Source organism: Cimex lectularius, unplaced genomic scaffold (genome assembly GCF_000648675.2).
Source record: "Cimex lectularius strain Harlan isolate CLEC.00 unplaced genomic scaffold, Clec_2.1 scaffold135, whole genome shotgun sequence".
Taxonomy (NCBI): Eukaryota; Metazoa; Arthropoda; class Insecta; order Hemiptera; family Cimicidae; genus Cimex; species Cimex lectularius.
The window spans coordinates 672767-690221 of NW_019392793.1; the positions used below are offsets into that span (position 1 = coordinate 672767).

The 17455-nt window shown below is 33.1% G+C and overlaps 3 protein-coding genes across 6 annotated transcripts; 2 read left to right on the forward strand and 1 right to left on the reverse strand.

Moving 5' to 3' along the window:
* Positions 1 to 560: 560 nt before the first annotated feature.
* On the forward strand, positions 561 to 6775 carry LOC106663699 (endoplasmic reticulum resident protein 29). Its single transcript, XM_014388745.2, has 5 exons — positions 561 to 806; positions 5539 to 5664; positions 5929 to 6104; positions 6169 to 6349; positions 6414 to 6775. Exons 1-5 carry the CDS (start codon positions 714 to 716, stop codon positions 6570 to 6572), a joined length of 735 nt encoding a protein of 244 aa, XP_014244231.1. The 5' UTR covers positions 561 to 713; the 3' UTR covers positions 6573 to 6775.
* Positions 6776 to 7773: 998 nt separating this feature from the next.
* Positions 7774 to 13329, reverse strand: LOC106663707 (hydroxymethylglutaryl-CoA synthase 1). 4 transcript variants are annotated; one of them, XM_014388757.2, is made up of 5 exons: positions 12807 to 12995; positions 12649 to 12735; positions 10274 to 10371; positions 9066 to 9403; positions 7774 to 8994 (listed from the first exon to the last, which is right to left on the reverse strand). In XM_014388757.2, the coding sequence occupies exons 3-5, from the start codon at positions 10321 to 10323 to the stop codon at positions 7955 to 7957; spliced, it is 1428 nt and encodes a 475-aa protein (XP_014244243.1). In that variant the 5' UTR covers positions 10324 to 10371; positions 12649 to 12735; positions 12807 to 12995; the 3' UTR covers positions 7774 to 7954. The 4 variants fall into 4 exon arrangements, with proteins under 4 accessions (XP_014244243.1, XP_014244241.1, XP_014244244.1 ...); XM_014388755.2 differs by lacking the exons at positions 12649 to 12735; positions 12807 to 12995 and adding an exon at positions 13108 to 13329; XM_014388758.2 differs by lacking the exon at positions 12649 to 12735.
* A 2041-nt stretch (positions 13330 to 15370) lies between these two features.
* LOC106663708 (SPRY domain-containing protein 7) lies at positions 15371 to 17320 on the forward strand. Its single transcript, XM_014388760.2, has 5 exons — positions 15371 to 15660; positions 16265 to 16381; positions 16436 to 16596; positions 16680 to 16782; positions 16840 to 17320. The coding sequence occupies exons 1-5, from the start codon at positions 15543 to 15545 to the stop codon at positions 16935 to 16937; spliced, it is 597 nt and encodes a 198-aa protein (XP_014244246.1). The 5' UTR covers positions 15371 to 15542; the 3' UTR covers positions 16938 to 17320.
* The last annotated feature ends 135 nt before the right edge of the window (positions 17321 to 17455 follow it).

Sequence of the window (17455 nt, forward strand, 5' to 3'; positions counted from 1 at the left end):
TAGGCAGATTTCAAAGAATACCTAATAAACTGCCTGGTGACATTGATAGTTTTCCTACTTCTTTACTGTTTGTTGTATATTGTTCATTTCATTTATTCATTTTGTTTGCGCTATTGTTCATTATACTATTATTATTTGTGTTTAATGTATGGTTAGTTTAATCTGTGAGTTTGTATTATAAACCTGACTTTTTCTTTTTCATTTAAGTAAAAGGCTTAAGGTGTTAATTATTGTAAATAACACAAAATTAATGGGACACACTAATTTTGTAAATCAGGATAGATTTTCATTTTTGATTGAATTATTTTAATTTGTCTGGTTGAAATGGAAATTCTTGATGCGTTGAAACAAAGTTCTGTTAGTAAATATATGTGAATTTTGAAAAAGCAAATTTTTTTTCATATCTGATACGTAAATCGTTTCAAGATTGATTTGAAAGGCTGAAGATAAAAAGGTAAATTACACCGGGACTAATGAATTTCCTCAATTAAAAAAAAATGTTCCACTTTAATCTTTATTTTCTTATCCTAGTTTGATTTTTAAATTCCCCACTCTTGCGTAGTTTTGTCAACTTGGTCCGACCTTCGACGTGGTTGCACCTCATTCGCGAACGGTGAACCTCGCCGTTTTGATTGCCTGTCACCTCGGAGCCGGCGTCGCGTCCGCTTTCCCTCAAAAAAAATAGTCGACCATCAAAAATTTTGAGGAAAATTATGAAATCCTTTTCACTCCTTGCCATCTTCTATTTCTTCTCGGCCGCATTCGGCAAAGGATGCGTTCAATTTGACAAATACACATTTGACAAGGTAATCAACAAACATATTAAACTAATTAAATTCACTAGTTTTCGTGGTCCGCTTGACCCATTAATTAATTCAATTAAGGTTTTTAGTTGAGATAAATGATAGTTCGAATCCCGCTCGTGACACTGACTGTTTTATCTCAACTAAAAACCTTAATTAATTGAAAGATATTAAACTAGTTAGATATTTTAGAATTTGGTTCACCATGCAAAATTGCTTTTAATAACAATATATTACACTGTACATTAATAACATTACAGTCTAAGAATAAGGCACGTAATTACCCAATAAACCTAAACCCACCCTTGCTAGTGACTATCGCCCTATTATTTTTTTTTTTCACATGAAATGTCCGATTTTGTAGTTTCAGAAATGCAGAGAGGATATAGCGATTTTCTATTGTTTACTTCCAATTGTTTGCGTATTATAATTAAGCAGTTATTAATCCAACATTTGTGTCTATAATGATGAGCTCCCGAATCCATTACACACTTTTTAATATACCTCAAAATATGAACAATTTGAATGAAACGCGATTTTCGTGCAATATTCCTTTACGAGTTTAAACTCGGTAATTTGGCAGCAAGAAACATCAGTAAGGGAATGTAAATGAACAGACCATTCGCTGTTGGTTTGCTTAGTTTTCGGAAGGGAATACCAAATTGGAAAACGAGCCCCACAGAAGACCTCCAGCTTTAATTGATAATGATTTCCTTTAGCTTCAGGTGGAAGAAAACCACTATCAAACAGTCAGAGGATTTGCAGCAAAACTAAATGCAAGTGCAGCTACCGTGTCAAGACAATTAAGGAACATAGGAAAAGTCAAAAAGCTTGGTCTATGGGTCCTTCAGGAGCTCACTGAGCGACTGCAATTAAAGTGTTTTGAGACATGCATTTCGTTGCTCACCAGGCAAAAAGCCGAGCCTTTTCTTGAAAGAATAATCACTTGTGATGAAAAATGGATTGCATATGACAATCTTGTTGGTCAGGGCAGGGGTTAAACATCGACGAAAGAACAGGACACATGCCAAAACCAAATTTACAACCAAAAAGTTAATAGTTACCGTATAGTGGTCCATGGCTGGAATTATTCACTACTACTTTTTACTAGAGGTGAGACCATTACCTCTACAATGAACTGCAAGGAAATTGACAAAGTGCATAAAAAAATACTCAAAAAACAACATCAGTAAGGTAAATCAGAAAGGGCCTATGCTCCATGATAACGCCAGGCCTCATGTTTCAAAACATAGTGTAAACAAATTGAAAGAGCTTGGGTACAAAATTCTTCGGCATGCACCTTATTCTCCAGACTTGTCTCCAACAGATTTTCACCTGTTTAGGGATTTAGAAAACTTCCTGAAAGGAAAAATTTTTGAAAATGATGTTCAAGACCAAAAACCGTTTTCAGATTTTTTTTCATTTCAAAACTCAGAATTCTTCAGTTCTGGCACACAAAAAAATGGTCACAGTTGGGAAAAATGTGTAGAAAATGAAGGTAAATACTTCTAATAAAATGATTTTGTTTTTATATAGTAATTTTGCTTAAAAAAAACCTTTACCTTGGAAACGGATATTTCATATGAAACAACCCAATATTTATTTGTGTAGTGATTAGTGACGATTTCTGAATAATCCAATATTTATTTATTTTGAAGGTACAAATAGGGCTTTATGCCCCCTGACATGTTTTATAAACATAATAAAATAATAATAACAGTAATAATAATCATATAATAAAATATACAAATCAATAATATATTTTTAAATACGTAGTTAATAATTAATGATTATTTATATTAGTTATACCACAACTTCCTTTCACATTAATTTTCCTCACTAAATATATATATATATGATATATTGACAGCAGTTCCCACAGATCAAATTCAAACCAAATTAGATACATTTAATAGCTTTCACCCCATGCTTAAAATTTACCCATGAAATTGAAAACAACAGATACCAGTTTTAGATACACTCTAGACTTATAATATTAGATAATGAAACAACCAGATGGCAAATTAATCAGTTGGTATCAAAAACCAAGAAACACAGATCGCTACCTCAACTTTACATCACACCATCCTCTTCATACAACATACAATAATAAACACAGCCAAAGGGCTACTTCACAGAATTATTATCGTAAGCCATGAATCTTTTCACTACAAGAACATAAAGATATACAAACCCTACATAACAATCACTATCATAAACACATAATCAACAGAATAATCAACAACTACAACTCATCACTAACACCATCCACTATCACTAATAACACATCATTTCTATCAAACACAGACAAACCAACATATATATTACTTCCATTCGTTCATGACCTAACACACAGATTAAGAACATTTCTTGCTTCTGATAACTTTAAAATTTAAAATAGTCTTCAAAAACTATAAACCTATTCACACCCTTTTTTTCCAAAATTAAAGATCCCACACCTGCAACACATAAGTCTAATGTAATCTACAAAATCACTTGTTTAAATTGTTCGGAATTACATCCCAATATCTGGATAAGAGGGTAAAACAACCCATTGATTGCAAAAATCCAAACAAAATCCTACAGCACTGGCTATCTACTATTTTGAACACCAACACAATTTTGACTTCAAAAATTCAGATGTTAAAAACAGAACAAAACAAAATAAACATAACTTTTTAGAAATGGTTTACATCAACAGATATAAACACAGCATCAATTACAGAACAGACACATGTGGAAACTCAGCTGTGGCTACACTAATATCATAAATCAAATTTAATATCAATAATATACATATAACACACAAAATATATAAAACAATAATTACACATCAAACAATTCTACATAGTCTAAATTCCCAACAATTTATCTCTCCTTCCCCTAATAACCCCGTGGTGTAGCCCAAAGCTTTGTTCTTGGGCCTTTACTCTTTTTCATGTTTCTAAATGATCTTCCATTAGTTCTCAGTTTCTCCCAATTTCATCTTTATGCTGATGACACTCAGCTTTACTTCCATGTCCTACAAGCAACATCTCTGAAGCTATCTCTCTGCTGAACCGTGATCTTCATTCTCTCAACCAATATTCAAGAAATAACGGCATTCTTTTAAATCCTAACAAATCTCAGTCCTTATTAGTTCCCAATAAATCCATTAGTACAGATGGCCTATTCTCCTCATATCATTGGCTCCCCTTTATTTTTTGACCTACTCAAGCCTCCATTCTCTTCAATGCCTCATCTTTTTCACTCCACAGGAAACTAGAGTTCTCTTTATTAAATCCCTAATATTCATTTATTCTCTTACTGTAGTGCTATTTTTCACTTAGCCTTAGGCTCTCAGTCTGCTCATCTCATCTCATAAAACTTAATTTATTTCTTGTATAAGTTCAGATAAGGGGATAAAGCCCTATTTGAGCCTTTAAAATAAATAATAGCAACAATTAGCATGAGTGAGTGAAAGGAAACTGCCTTCTAATTGGTTCTGGTTAATAATCATGAAAATTTATAACAACAAGTTTTTACATTTTATTACATTGGGCGTATTGAGAGATTTACAAAGACAGTTTGTGAGAGGCTTGAAGGAAGATGTGTACAAGACAAGTTTTCTAATGCTATGTAAATAGCAAGGTATATGTTATCATGTAGATTTATCAAAAGTTAGTCTAAATCATGTTTTATTATTTTGTTAAAACATAAGCTTTTCAAATATTTAAAAAAAAAAAAAAAAAATCAAATGCACAGTACAATAATCAATTAACTATGCATTAAAACTAATATGGATAACACAATCAATTATTTTTTGCTTAGAGTAAAACCAATAAATATTTTACTATTCTCAATGCAAAATTGATTTAAAATATCCATTTTCCTTCTCTTCCTAAACTCTCTTAAATCTATGTTGAAACTGATTCTGTTGAAAACTACCTCTTGACTTCTACTTAAATACTAGATTTTTATTGTTAACTAAATTAATTTCATTTATATTTACAGCTGATTGGACTGTGAAAACAAAAATAAAGAATTAGGTGGAATTTTTATGGAGGTATCTGCTGCCTATGGGCAGTCCTTATAAGATTTGAAGAAGAAAGCAAATTTGGTTGCCAAGCTTTCGACTTATTTTAAGGTGATCATCAGGGCAAAACAACCTTAAATATTTTACAGATTGATATATTTAAGTTTTTACAGGCAATCTTAATCTTGACGACTGATTCAGTCCCAACATTGCCAAGGAGCATACGACTCACAGCCCTTAACAATGTTGGGTCTGAGAATCAGTCTTCAAGATTTAAGATCGCCTGTAAAAACTTAAATATGGCAATCTGTAAACATATTTAACGTTGTTTTGCCCTGATAAAGACCTTAAAATAGGTCAAAAGCTTGGCAGTAGCAACTAAATTTGCTTTTTTTCTTCAAGACCATACCTTGATCCAGAGTGTTATAAGTGAAAAAGTGGTCGATACTTTTAATACTGAAAACTTATAAGTAGAAACATAGTAGATAAATCAAGCCATTTTTATCTGTACCAGGGTTTACAGATAATTGATCAGAATTTTTTTTCTTTTTAATAATTATACAAACAATTTTGTAATACTAAGTTAGTTGGCATTTTAACATTACTGTTCTGATTGCAAATATCACTTTAAATATGCATTCCCACAAATCAACACGGTTTTTTTTTATTGTTAAAGCAAAACATGAAAAGTTATTTTGTAAGGCATTTTTTATTTTATAGATTATTTCGAGGTTTGAAGCAGCTTTAATCAAATTTGACAGTGCCTATCCTTTTGGACCAAAACACGAAGCATTTGAAGTAGTCTGTGAGGATTCTACTACAGCCCCCGATCTCATAGTAGGAGAAGTGAGTGCAATTACATTTTAAATAAATTAACGTTTTATTTAACTAATCATGTAATAAAACTTCAAATACTCTCTGGTATATAGTGTCAACAACAAATCATAAAATATTACCATAATCTGCTGATAAAAAGAAGAATAAAGGGATATAAATAAATTGAAACATTGTGGCACTCTTTGAGCAAAATTGTATTTTTGTTTGTGAAATTTAATTTTGTAATCAAAATCTCAAGTTTATTAAATTGACATACCAAACATTTTTTTAAAGGTCCAAGTCAAAGATTATGGCGAGAAAGACAATGAGGATTTGGCTCAGAAGTATGGAGTTGAAAAAAGCAGTTTTCCAACTGTTCTTCTTTTCGTGAAGGGCAAGTCTGAACCTGTACCTTTCAAAGAGAGCGACGACTTTCCATTTAACGCTGTGAACTTGAAGAAGTTCATTAAGTAATTCGGCGAGAGTGGTATATTAATTGACTGGGACAGTTTTTATTTTAGTTTTTATTTACAGGACACATGCCAAACTTTACATCGGTCTGCCAGGTTGCCTCAAAGAATTTGACTTACTCGTCAAAAAGTTCAGCAAGGAACAGACGTTGCAAGGAAAGAAGAAGCTGCTGTCTGAGGCCGAAGCGTTGAAAAAAAAGGTCCAGACAGAAAAAAATAAAAAATCGGCCGACACTTACATCAAGGTAGAATTTTTACTCCTCTAATTGAAATATTTACGTTTATTTCTTCAATTATGATTTATTGCAGATCATGAAGAAAATTGTAGAAAAAGGAGATACATTCGTCGAAACAGAATCAACTCGTGTTGAGAATGTTCTCAAAGGGAAGTTAAACAAACAAAAAATGGAGGAAATGCAGGAAAGGATCAACATCCTTGGCTCGTTCAAAGAGCACGATGAACTTTAAATTAACAAAAAAAGTAACTTTTAAAGTGCCGTTGTGTGTTTGAAAATTGTAATCTATTTTAAAGAGTAACATTCCTTTTTATATTGGATTTTTAAAGGTGTGAAATAATTCCTACTATCACAAACTAGAACCAAGTATCACCTTGTTCTTCTGAACTGTCCTGATGGTTTCGTTTTAATTTATAAAACATTGTTAATTCTTTATTTGTTATATTTTATTTTAATATGTTAGTCCTTTATAATCAATCCTGTTTTATTTTGTATGTATATCTCGGGTATCGGTAGCATCAATTTGTATATTTTGATGACAAGATTTAATATTGTTGTATAGTTTGAAAAAAAAATGTAATTTGTCTATTTAATATATGACAAATTAATTAAAACTGGTGTAATTTTTTTTTTTTAAAAGAATGTCCATCATTTAATATTTGCACTTGGCCTGCCTACTTTCACTGTTTTACCTGTCAGATCAATGCTGACCTGTCTATCTTTACAGGTTGGCCTATGAACAACTTATGAAAAAGGCAAATTCATAAAACGAGAATAGACCTAGTAAGATAATGCTAAGAGGGGGTTTTCACCACAATATTGAACATCATAGCTTTATAACTATCGACATCTAAATCTACAAAGGAAGTTGTTAAAGAGACCTGAATAAGGCCATTTATTATTATTATTATTTTATTACTTTATTTCTAGACTGAAAGTGGTTATTGGCATATATTTATTTTTGTAATTATTATAAAATGAAATAATAAATAAATAGATGAAAACAGAAAATAAAATTAAAAGTTTCAATTTATTGATAAATTTGAGAATAACAAAGTAAAATAAAATTCAAAATAACCAAACCCAAACATAACTATAACAAATAAACTAACAACAATTAAACACAACTGAAACATCAGTAAACAAAACAAAAACAGAAAATATATTATCTGGGTAATTTATTTTTAAATATAATTAATTAACAAGACTTCTTGAACAGAGTTGAACAAATTTGAAAATTTAAAATTAAATTGCTAATTACTTCTTTGGCTCTGTTAAATCAAAAGTCTTTGATTAATAATAAAATATTTATAATGAATAAATTATTCTATGTGTGTAAACATACTAATTGTTTAAATGAGGCTTAATAAAACATTTTTTTAAAATTGTATTCCTTTGGGGAGAGAAGGAAGAGAAAAATTATTACTAGATACTATAAATACTTTTTTGCTGATTTAAAAGGCACATTGATATAAAAACAGTTTGAGCTTTTTGACATAACAAATTTACATTTTATACATTAAAAAGAACAGTTTACTTTTACAGTTCATATACATGTACAAAATGGAAGTCTTTCTAAATAAAATCTTTGAATGTTGAGTTCTATTAGAAGTGCTACATCTTCTGTTTATAACTCCTTTTGTATTGCGAGTCGACCTGGAGAAGGTACCACGTACCTGGAAATAACCAGTCAACTGATCCGACAGGCGTATAAGGTGCGACGTTATGGTTCTTTTCGCGGATTTCCATTATTTTAGAAAATTCCTCTGGGCTGACCTTCTTCCTGTTGTTAAGCGTTTCTTTCATGTACTCGAGACCTGACACAAGTTTGGCGAGTTTAGGTCCAGCTACTAATTTTGCAGAAAACATAGTTGACGCAAGGCCAGAGCCGTAGGAAAACAAGCCGATTCTCTGTCCCTCAAGTTCTTCAATGCTTTTACTGGTCAAATAAGAAACTAATCCTCCATATAAAGACGCGGTGTACATATTACCTACTTGGTTAGAGAGCAATAAAGATGGCAGAGTTTTATTTTTATAGAGATTTTTGCTGAATGCCATGAAACCTTTTTCAACGTTCCTGTCGAAGTAAGTGTCTGCTAATTTGACGTCGACAAAAGTTTCCAGTCCTGGGTACAACTCTACGACCCTCTCTTTTGGTGTGTTGAGAAAGTCATTCAACACAAGCCTTGCGAAAGATTTCTCAACAAGTTTGCAATAAGGAGAATGGAATATCATCGCATCAAAGCTGTTTATGCCCACTGCATCGTTCGACTCTCCGGTCAAGCCAGAAAACTTGCGAGCTTTCTGACAGTAGAGTTGATAACAGCTGTCCAATGCTGATAAATAACACTGTATAGAAAGTTTTCCATCGACCGTAGGATACTCAGAAGACAGATTCGGCTTATAGAAATCATATGCATGGGCCATATACGTTGCTCTCAACCCTCGCTCAATAACCAGTGGGGCGTTTGGACCGATGAGCATGGCAATCGCTCCAGCGCCTCCTGTAGGCCGTGCACTTCCTTCTGCATAAATGGCAATATCACCAGCTACGACTATGGCCAGGCGGCCATCCCAGGCACTCGATTCGACCCAAGACAAAGCATTCATAAAAGCAGCTGTGCCTCCGTAACATGCGTTGGTTGTATCCAAACCTTAATAAAACCAAAAACCTAAATTCGCATTTATTTCATTTCTTTTTATACTATACAAATAAAATAAATACCTTCTACATCATGATTACCACTCTCTTCAAAAAGCTGCATTAGCACTGTCTTGACACTTTTGCTTTTGTCAATTATTGTCTCAGTTCCAACTTCTAAGCGGCCGATGTCACTGTAAGAAATGCCCATCTTGCTGACGAGCTGGCTAACGGCAGTGAGACACAGTGAGTTGATATCCTCGAGGTCGGTGCAAAAACCCATTTTGTCTTGGCCAAGCCCGATTGTATATTTCCCAGTGCTGACGTTATGAAAAACTTCTAGTTCATCTTGTGCGACGTACGTGGAAGGGACAACCATATGCATCCCAATGATGCCTACATCTTCAGGCCAACTGCCCATCCTATAAAATCAATATTTCATAAAACAATTATCATTACTCTTTTCCTTAATTGTTCTATTTCCAGTCTCTATTAAAATATTATTTCCAAATTACTTCTGAAGTTCATAGCTTAACTGCCACTGGTTATTAAATTGACAATTTTGAAGAACAAATAAAATTAGCACATTCTTTGTAGATAAATGTGAAACAATAAACTATTTTTTAACATTCAACTGTTAATGCATTGTTGTGCAAAGTCTTTGAACTTTATCATTATTCAATTCATATGGTTTTCATAAATATTAATACATTTTATTTTTACCGTTGCGCTTTCATACGTTAAACTGATTAACATAGAAAATATCTCACAATTTATTTCAAGGATTTTAAATTGTAAAAAGTTATGTTGCAATCTTTTAGTCTGAGTTCCTTAATTGGTCATTTGTTAATTATTGGCTAGGTGGAATTAAAAATAAGTAAAAGTTCTTGTTCAAAAGAAACTGCAAACATTTCAAAAATTAATTTAATTCAAGCTGTGCTAATGTTCTGTTATTCTTTATCTGCTTATGAATGACAATCAATGCTAATTATTCTAAAAAAATTTGTACGGATGAAAAATTTGCAGCTAGGAGTGAATTGAATTTTCAACAAATTTTTACAAAAGCATAACGAAAACAATGTTATTATACTGTATTATATACTTTGTCAACTTTTTTAATTGCTTTCGGTAGTATGACATTAAAAATCACCTTCCCTAAATACAAGATAATATTATGTTAATTACATAAATTTGTTCATACTTTTTTTTACCTTTGAAAATACAGTGAACTGAACCAATACATTTTGAAACAGATTGGAAAGAAATTGCTTGCATAGAATCACAGTACTTACTTTTTAAAGTTCTGGCAAGAACGGTGTGTATAGCCACAATGATCTCCCATTACAAAGTATCTTTAGGAATGAAGGCTCTTTCCCCCACTAAAGCTCACCTGAAAAAAAGAATAAATAAAACGACTTGCTTAAAAGGATTTTTAGCTATGTAAAATTTATATTTATTCCCGTGATCTATATTCCCATGTTATGTATATACTATGAAACAATATCAGTAATTTCTTAATTTTAAAAAATGTAGAAATGGGGCAGATTTAAAAGAACATAAACTAAATTATTGAGCTAAATGAATCACCGATATGTTATACAATTCCTTTAAATAATATAATATTAAGACAATTGTTGGATTCCCTGTTTCACTTCTTAAGGGAAACAGAGGGAGTTTCCTCACATTTAGAATTGTGCATACTTTGTGGTATGTCCATGTACATGTATAAACATTTCACTGTACATGTGTTTATGTGTGTACATGTACAGTTATATATGATGTATTTGTAAATAATTAAAATTGTGGGAATGTGATTAATGAGAGGGCCAATGGCGAAATATTCATTACCCCATCGACAATAACAGTGCGAGGGGGGGTTGAAATGACTTCACTGTTGGTAGCCCCCGGGAAAAACATAAAAAGTAATTATAGTTATTCGGAGATCGTCAGATGCGGTCTGATGTGAGGTAGGTTTTATTTTCTTTATCGTGCCAACGTATCGATCTTTATTGAGATCATCTTCAGGGTTCAAAGTGTTTGTTTTCTGCGTAATTGTGACAGTCTTGTGTGTCGTGTTGAGAGTGCCTACTAAGTAATTATAGTCTTTTTCTTTTTTTACCTCAAATTTAGATCATTTTTGTTGTGAAATTTGTTAGCCCTGTTTCTTCTTTCTATACAGATCTAACAAATGACACAACAAAAGAGTATTTTATATTTAAGAATGATAATTGTCAGCAATTTGCCATTACTAACAATTTGTGATTATTCTATCTGTTGGTAAGAATTTGACCAGTAGTTGAGGTTTTTTAATGTCACAATTTCTACAACTGTTGCAAGAAACTACTTTGTGTAGCTTGAACAGTCTGTTTTCAATTAAAATCAGGATCAATGTGACTGCGAGTTAATGCATCACTTGTACTCTTTGCCGTGGTACCTACCATATAACCAGAAATGTTTGTGCAGTTTTTCATTTGTTATTGTTTGAATATATTCAATCCACATTTCTATTTACATGGGAGGATTAGGTGTTTACATCATATAATACCAAAAGGGTAATGAGTCAGCTCAAAGGAAAAGTGTTTTCGAGGGGGGGGGGGTCAATACATTATTAGAGAAAAGATACAGCCAGCAAAGAGACTGAATTTAAATCACTCTACAATAGGAAGGGTTCTTCGGCGCTTCAGAGAAGCAAGGCTTCACATTAGAAGACCAGGACAGGGTTGACGAAACCGCATCATTATGGGAAATGCGATAAAAAATCTGTTAAGACAAGTCAATATTTTGATTTCCTCCAGGACTGTAAGAAGAAAGCTCGATGAAATTAACCTAATAATTAAGATCAGATCAGCAAAGCTCGATGAACAAACATAAAATAACAAGACCAAAATGTTTTTAGTTTCTCCAGGACTGTAAGAAGAAAACTCAAAGGAAATAATCTAAGGCATATTTTATGGACCTCTTCTTATCATGGTTCAGAAAACGGCCAGGCTTCATTTTGCGGGAAGATGTGAATACAACACTGGAAGATTGGGGACATGTTCTCTTTACAGATGAGGTGAGAGTTGGCTTCAAATCTTCTGATGGGCGTAATTCAGATGGAAATGCTCAAGAGAAAGATACGCAGGGTTTGTGCTCCCCAGACACTGCATCCTTCTGGCTTATTGTACCTTCCTAGTTCCCTAGTTCAGTGCAATCGACTCAATCCTTCTCAGAACTATTAGGCCATTGACTGTTACTGCTACAATTTCACTGCCTCAACCTCAGACTCCATTGAATCGTTGCTTCATATTTGAAGATGATATCGTCCTCATTATACAATCGGCATATGGGATCATCATTATAAGTCAACAGACCTATCACTCCTCTAAGTCCAGCCCTCTCCAACTGCAGCAGTGAGTTTGACAGTCTTGGTGAGGGTTGTTTTAGCATAAGTTTACTGTGTCTAGCGCCGCTAGAGTTTATCCAGTTCTTTTGTTTTATGTGGATCCATTCTGTGTTGCAAGATTCTGTATTTCTTTGTTATCCCAGTATAGGCTTGGGGGCCTATGTATGGTCTTGTATATCCACCTCTGAGGAATGATAGGTACATGCACAGGAGAATAAAGCAGTTTAATGTTTGTTTGTAAATTTGTTGTTTCTGAGTCAAAGTTGTACATTAAAAGCATACCTCGTGAAATTAAAAGATGGGAGAGAGATGTTTGGAGAAACTAGGCCCAACGAATGAACAGCAGAAAAACTGTGGTGAAACAATTCCCTGGAATGTAAGTAGAAAGTCGTGACTTTCACTTTTCACTTGTCCGGGGGTGGAAACATAAAAATTTTTACCTCGTGCTTCGTATGAAATTTTAATCCAAATAGGGAAGATCCAGGGGGGGATCCAGATAGAAAGAAGGGCGAATTGATAGAGAAAAATATGAAGGGCGATGTAAACTCCTCGTGCCCTGCCGAGCCGACTAGAAAGTGAAATGCGACGAAAACTTTCTTCTACCACTCTGGAATTTCAGAGAATGGGTCATCGGGTCAAAACCGGGTTCTCGCCTCCGGCTCCTTTCCCTCGGCCGGCCAATCGACTCCCAGGGATTACAAAATCTGTGAGAATACGTGGTAATTATCCAATAATCCATACCATAGCGGTGACCCCGGTGGAGAGGACGGTGCGACGAGCCGGCGTACCTCCAAAAATTGATTGATCTTCGAATTGATTGTAATTGCGATCAATTGGATGATTGATGAATGGTTCGGCCAGTGATAAACCGGGTGAAGAGGATTTCTTCTGTTACCACTTGACCTGAGCCACTTGGAAATTTGCTAGCTGGCAGATATTGCTATCTGCTGGAACCTCGGCCAATCCTTGAGTTTAAGGTTCATTTTTCATAACAAAACTAACGATACATTTAATTTTTTTTTTCAGATTAAAAATTTAAAGGATAAAGTCTTTTTTAAAAGATAATCTGATTGTATTTAATAATAAAAACACTTTTATGATATTTACTCAAGCTTATAAAACAGAAGAGCGAGAGTCTAAAACAATATAATTCGTCATTGTGACAGTTTAATAAACTTTTTCATTTAATATGTTATAATCAAAAGTCAGAATGCTTGAAAAATTAAATGTTTAATTACAAAACTCTTGGCTTTATATTCTCAAATATCAAGAGCACTGCCGATGGGAGGCCCTCAGAGGATCTGACTTGTAGAAAAAGGATTGATTAAGAAGATAATAACAATATATTTTACAGAATTAATCCAATTGAAAAAAAGTTTAAATATAGGAATATCTTATGAAAATATAACAACATAAGAAAACAACAATTGTTATAACAATAACAATATAATGAAGATTGCAAACTTAGTTTTCATTTGCAATTATTAAAATGATTAATTCTCTTTTCAAAATAATTAACTACTGTCAATATAGTAGTTAATTATTTTGAAAAGAGTAAGTAAATCAAAGTGAAGTCTACAAGTCTACGTGTCTCAAGGAGAATATGTATATTAAAGCACTGTTCAAATTGTCTGTAATAATAGTTACTCCTGCCTTATAGGCAAGAATTCTGAGCAATTTAAATTGTGAAGCTGCCTTAATTGGCAATTCAGGTTCTACTGTTAAAGTTTTCAAGGTCCCTCAATATTTCTCGATATGTTCTGGGGTTAGACTGGGCTGCGTCCTTAACCCCTTGCTGTTTCTGTTATTTATTAATGATCTTCCTGATGCTTTAGAGTTTGGAATTCGCTGTTCTCATGTTTAATATGCTGTAATCAATATACATGTGTCAGAATGATTAAAAAATTAAATGTTCAACAACAAAACTCTTGGCTTTATACTCTCACATATCAAGAGCACTGTTGATGGGAGGCCCTCAGAGGATCTGACTTGTAGGAGAAGGGTCATCCTCACCCGATTAAGAAGACAATAATAATAATAATTGCGCAAGGCATTTTAGTATAATGTATTTAAAAATATTATGTAAATAATATTAGAAAACAATAACAAAAAGTATGTTGATTAAGTAAGTAAAAATAAAAGTATTTTGCGCATATTTAGATGAATTATATTTAGTAAAGTTTTTAATTACAAATAATATAAGTTAAATAAATGTAAATACATATTATTTAGTGTGTCAAGAAAGGAAAATTTTGTGTTTAGTAGTTAATTTTTGAACAATGAAGGGAAATTTATTTTGGGATCAAGGCCTACTCTCACCAAGGGATACTTGATGGCTCATCAGCCACCACCGATCTGTCATTTATGCAGTGTAGGGTTTCCAAATCAGTATTCAAACTGATCTTTCACAATATGTAAAGAATGATTGGGTTGAGATCAGGAGAGTAATGGAATAAGAAAAACAGCATTTTTAAACTAGACGATGTAATATGATTGATGTTGGCAATAAAATGTAATTTGTGGTCAAAAATAACACCAAGGTCTTTAGAAGTGGTTTTAAAAGAAAAGCAGTATTATGAAAAAGTAAGTAAAGGTACAATTAATTTTATTTATGGTAAAAGCTCATAGTATAATTTAGAAAAGTAACCTTTTAAGAAGAAGGAGAGTGGAGAAAAGTAAACTTTTATACACATATTAATATATAGGTGCTAAAGCAAATAAAACTATAGGATTTATTACACGTCATACTAAACATTTCTTTACATTTTTTAAATATTATAAATTTCTATATTTAAACATTTTTCTAAATTGGATTCCTTAAAATTTGTGTTATTTCTGTGGATAGTAAATTTAATAATTTTCTCTGTAAACACTTTTATTGCTACTGTACTATTTTGACAATTTGAAATTTAGGATTTTTTTTCGTAATTGAATGAATAATTTTTTTTGAATGTGGAATAGACCGTACTAAATACTATTAGTGACGCAATTGACGACATGTAGTAACCTCCGTCTCAAGGCAGTCGTTCGTTTTTGTTTGTGTTTTGGTTCCTCCTTTGACAAAACTCACAAAGGCAGCCGCCCTTTGACAATCAAAGGGATGGAACGAAATGCGTTTTTGTAGATTTGTCTCGTCGTTCTTCGCCTTTTAAACAGTAAAAGTCTTAAAGTTCGCCATGGCTCTCGCCTCGATCTGCTGCTTCAAGGCCTGCTTTGAAGGGACTGGCTTCACGCTGAAAACTGCTCCGGTTCGCAACAACAACGAAAGGATCTGCCTTGACGGAAGACACGTCGGTAAGGAATATTCACTGGGATCTTTTTAAAATGTAAATAACTTATTTTTGACTATTCGACCAAATATGAAAGTCAGAGAACTCGAAGTGTTTGTGTTATGGAATTGAATAAGGCTTTGGAATTTAATAAATCCTAGACAAGACGTTCGTTAGATGATTCAAGATGATGTGGGATTTCATAACGTCACGCCTGATGAGTATGAAAGTTTGATGCCAACTGACCAGATGGTCTATTTTGACCTAGCCAAAAATGTTGTCATTGAAGTCATATCCAATTAGACTACATGTCAACATACTGCTCTATGTGGTGTTTAGTGACCATTACTTAATGATTATTTGGAGGTCGTGAGATGCAGGCTGGTGTGACGTAAGGTTTAGAAAAACACATCGTGCCAACATTTCGATCTTTATTGAGATCATCTTCAGGGCCTGGGATATATAAACATTGTTTAAATTTTACAAGTATTTGTACTCAATCAGTGACACACTTTCATTATCCTAGTCAGTCTCTTAGAATAGGCAAACCATGATGATTGGAAATGATAGAGCAAAATAGTAAGATATAAACATTAATTTGGATTAAATATGTTTTAATTGTATTTTAGGACATGAAGTTGTGCTGATAAAAAACTTAGTCAGGGTTTGTGGTAGTGGTGGGACACTTTGCACAGCTCCTTTGGTTCAGAACAAGTCGTACTTTGAAGTCAAAGTTCAGCAAGGAGGTATGGTTTTATTTTCAATGTGTAAAAATAAGTCTACTGATTAAAATTAACTAGGAGTCTGGGGAGTTGGAGTGGCGACGAGGTCGGCTGACTTGAACAAACCACCAGGTGGTCTAGACAGTGAATCATGGGTGTTTTGCAGTGACGGTAACATCAGGCACAATGGCACCATTGTCCACCAGATAGCTGATAAACCGATGGAGGGTGATATAATTGTAAGAATGGATATGATGATGAAAATATAATTTCAATTAATTTGTAATGATGACGTTTAATGATTGTTGTTTCATCTTTACAGGGTGTCACTTATGACCACATTGATCTGAACTTTTTTGTGAACGGAAAACCTTTAGAAAAACCCGTCAGTGGCATCAGAGGAACAGTTTACCCTACTCTTTTCGGTAAATCAAAGTGATCTTTCTATATATTTTTTTCTAATTGAAATTTTGAATTTGCAGTGGATCAAGGCGCTGTTCTGGATTTTATTCCGGAAGACTTCCTCGAGACGCAGCCCAATGGATTCGAGCCAATTATGATCGAAAAGTCCCTCCTGTAATTGTTTTACTTTCATATTTGGTGTATATAAGATGAACACTATTGCTGTTTAAGTTCATTTAAATTTGTGTAAATGGACTTAATTTGGATAAAAATCTTAAACTGTGACCATTCCACACTGAATCACTTTTTTGACTGATTGGATCTTGATTCCTCCCCACTTAATGAATCACTTTACGTTGTACTTATTTTAGTTTTCACCTCTGAGATTTTAATTTTATTTATTTTTTTTAAGTTTTATATTTTTTTATGGTTTATCATGATTTATATATTTATTAATAAATGTTTGTGTATAGATAAATGTGAAATTCCATCAAATGGTATGGTTTAAAAAACAACAAAAACCTATATATTATATCACAAATAAAGTACAATAATGAATGATTAATTTATTTCTATCTTATTTTATATTGCCCGTTTTGACACAGGTGATAAATAATAAATGACAGAAAATAAACTGTTGGCTGCAACGGTTAAGACATTGACACGGCGACATCACTGGAATGGTCCCGGGTTTGA

What these genes read in the sequence shown, in the direction of transcription:
- LOC106663699 (XM_014388745.2), top strand. Translation starts at nt 714, where the DNA reads ATGAAATCCTTTTCACTCCTTGCCATCTTCTATTTCTTCTCGGCCGCA. An exon ending in ACAAATACACATTTGACAAG is followed by an intron (nt 807 to 5,538) that starts GTAATCAACAAA and finishes TTTATTTTATAG; the next exon opens with ATTATTTCGAGGTTTGAAGC. An exon ending in CGGCCGACACTTACATCAAG is followed by an intron (nt 6,350 to 6,413) that starts GTAGAATTTTTA and finishes GATTTATTGCAG; the next exon opens with ATCATGAAGAAAATTGTAGA.
- LOC106663708 (XM_014388760.2), top strand. Translation starts at nt 15,543, where the DNA reads ATGGCTCTCGCCTCGATCTGCTGCTTCAAGGCCTGCTTTGAAGGGACT. An exon ending in CCTTGACGGAAGACACGTCG is followed by an intron (nt 15,661 to 16,264) that starts GTAAGGAATATT and finishes ATTGTATTTTAG; the next exon opens with GACATGAAGTTGTGCTGATA. An exon ending in AGTCAAAGTTCAGCAAGGAG is followed by an intron (nt 16,382 to 16,435) that starts GTATGGTTTTAT and finishes AAAATTAACTAG; the next exon opens with GAGTCTGGGGAGTTGGAGTG.
- LOC106663707 (XM_014388755.2), bottom strand. Translation starts at nt 10,323, where the DNA reads ATGGGAGATCATTGTGGCTATACACACCGTTCTTGCCAGAACTTTAAA. An exon ending in TCTTGCCAGAACTTTAAAAA is followed by an intron (nt 9,404 to 10,273) that starts GTAAGTACTGTG and finishes TTGATTTTATAG; the next exon opens with GATGGGCAGTTGGCCTGAAG. An exon ending in TGGTAATCATGATGTAGAAG is followed by an intron (nt 8,995 to 9,065) that starts GTATTTATTTTA and finishes GGTTTTATTAAG; the next exon opens with GTTTGGATACAACCAACGCA.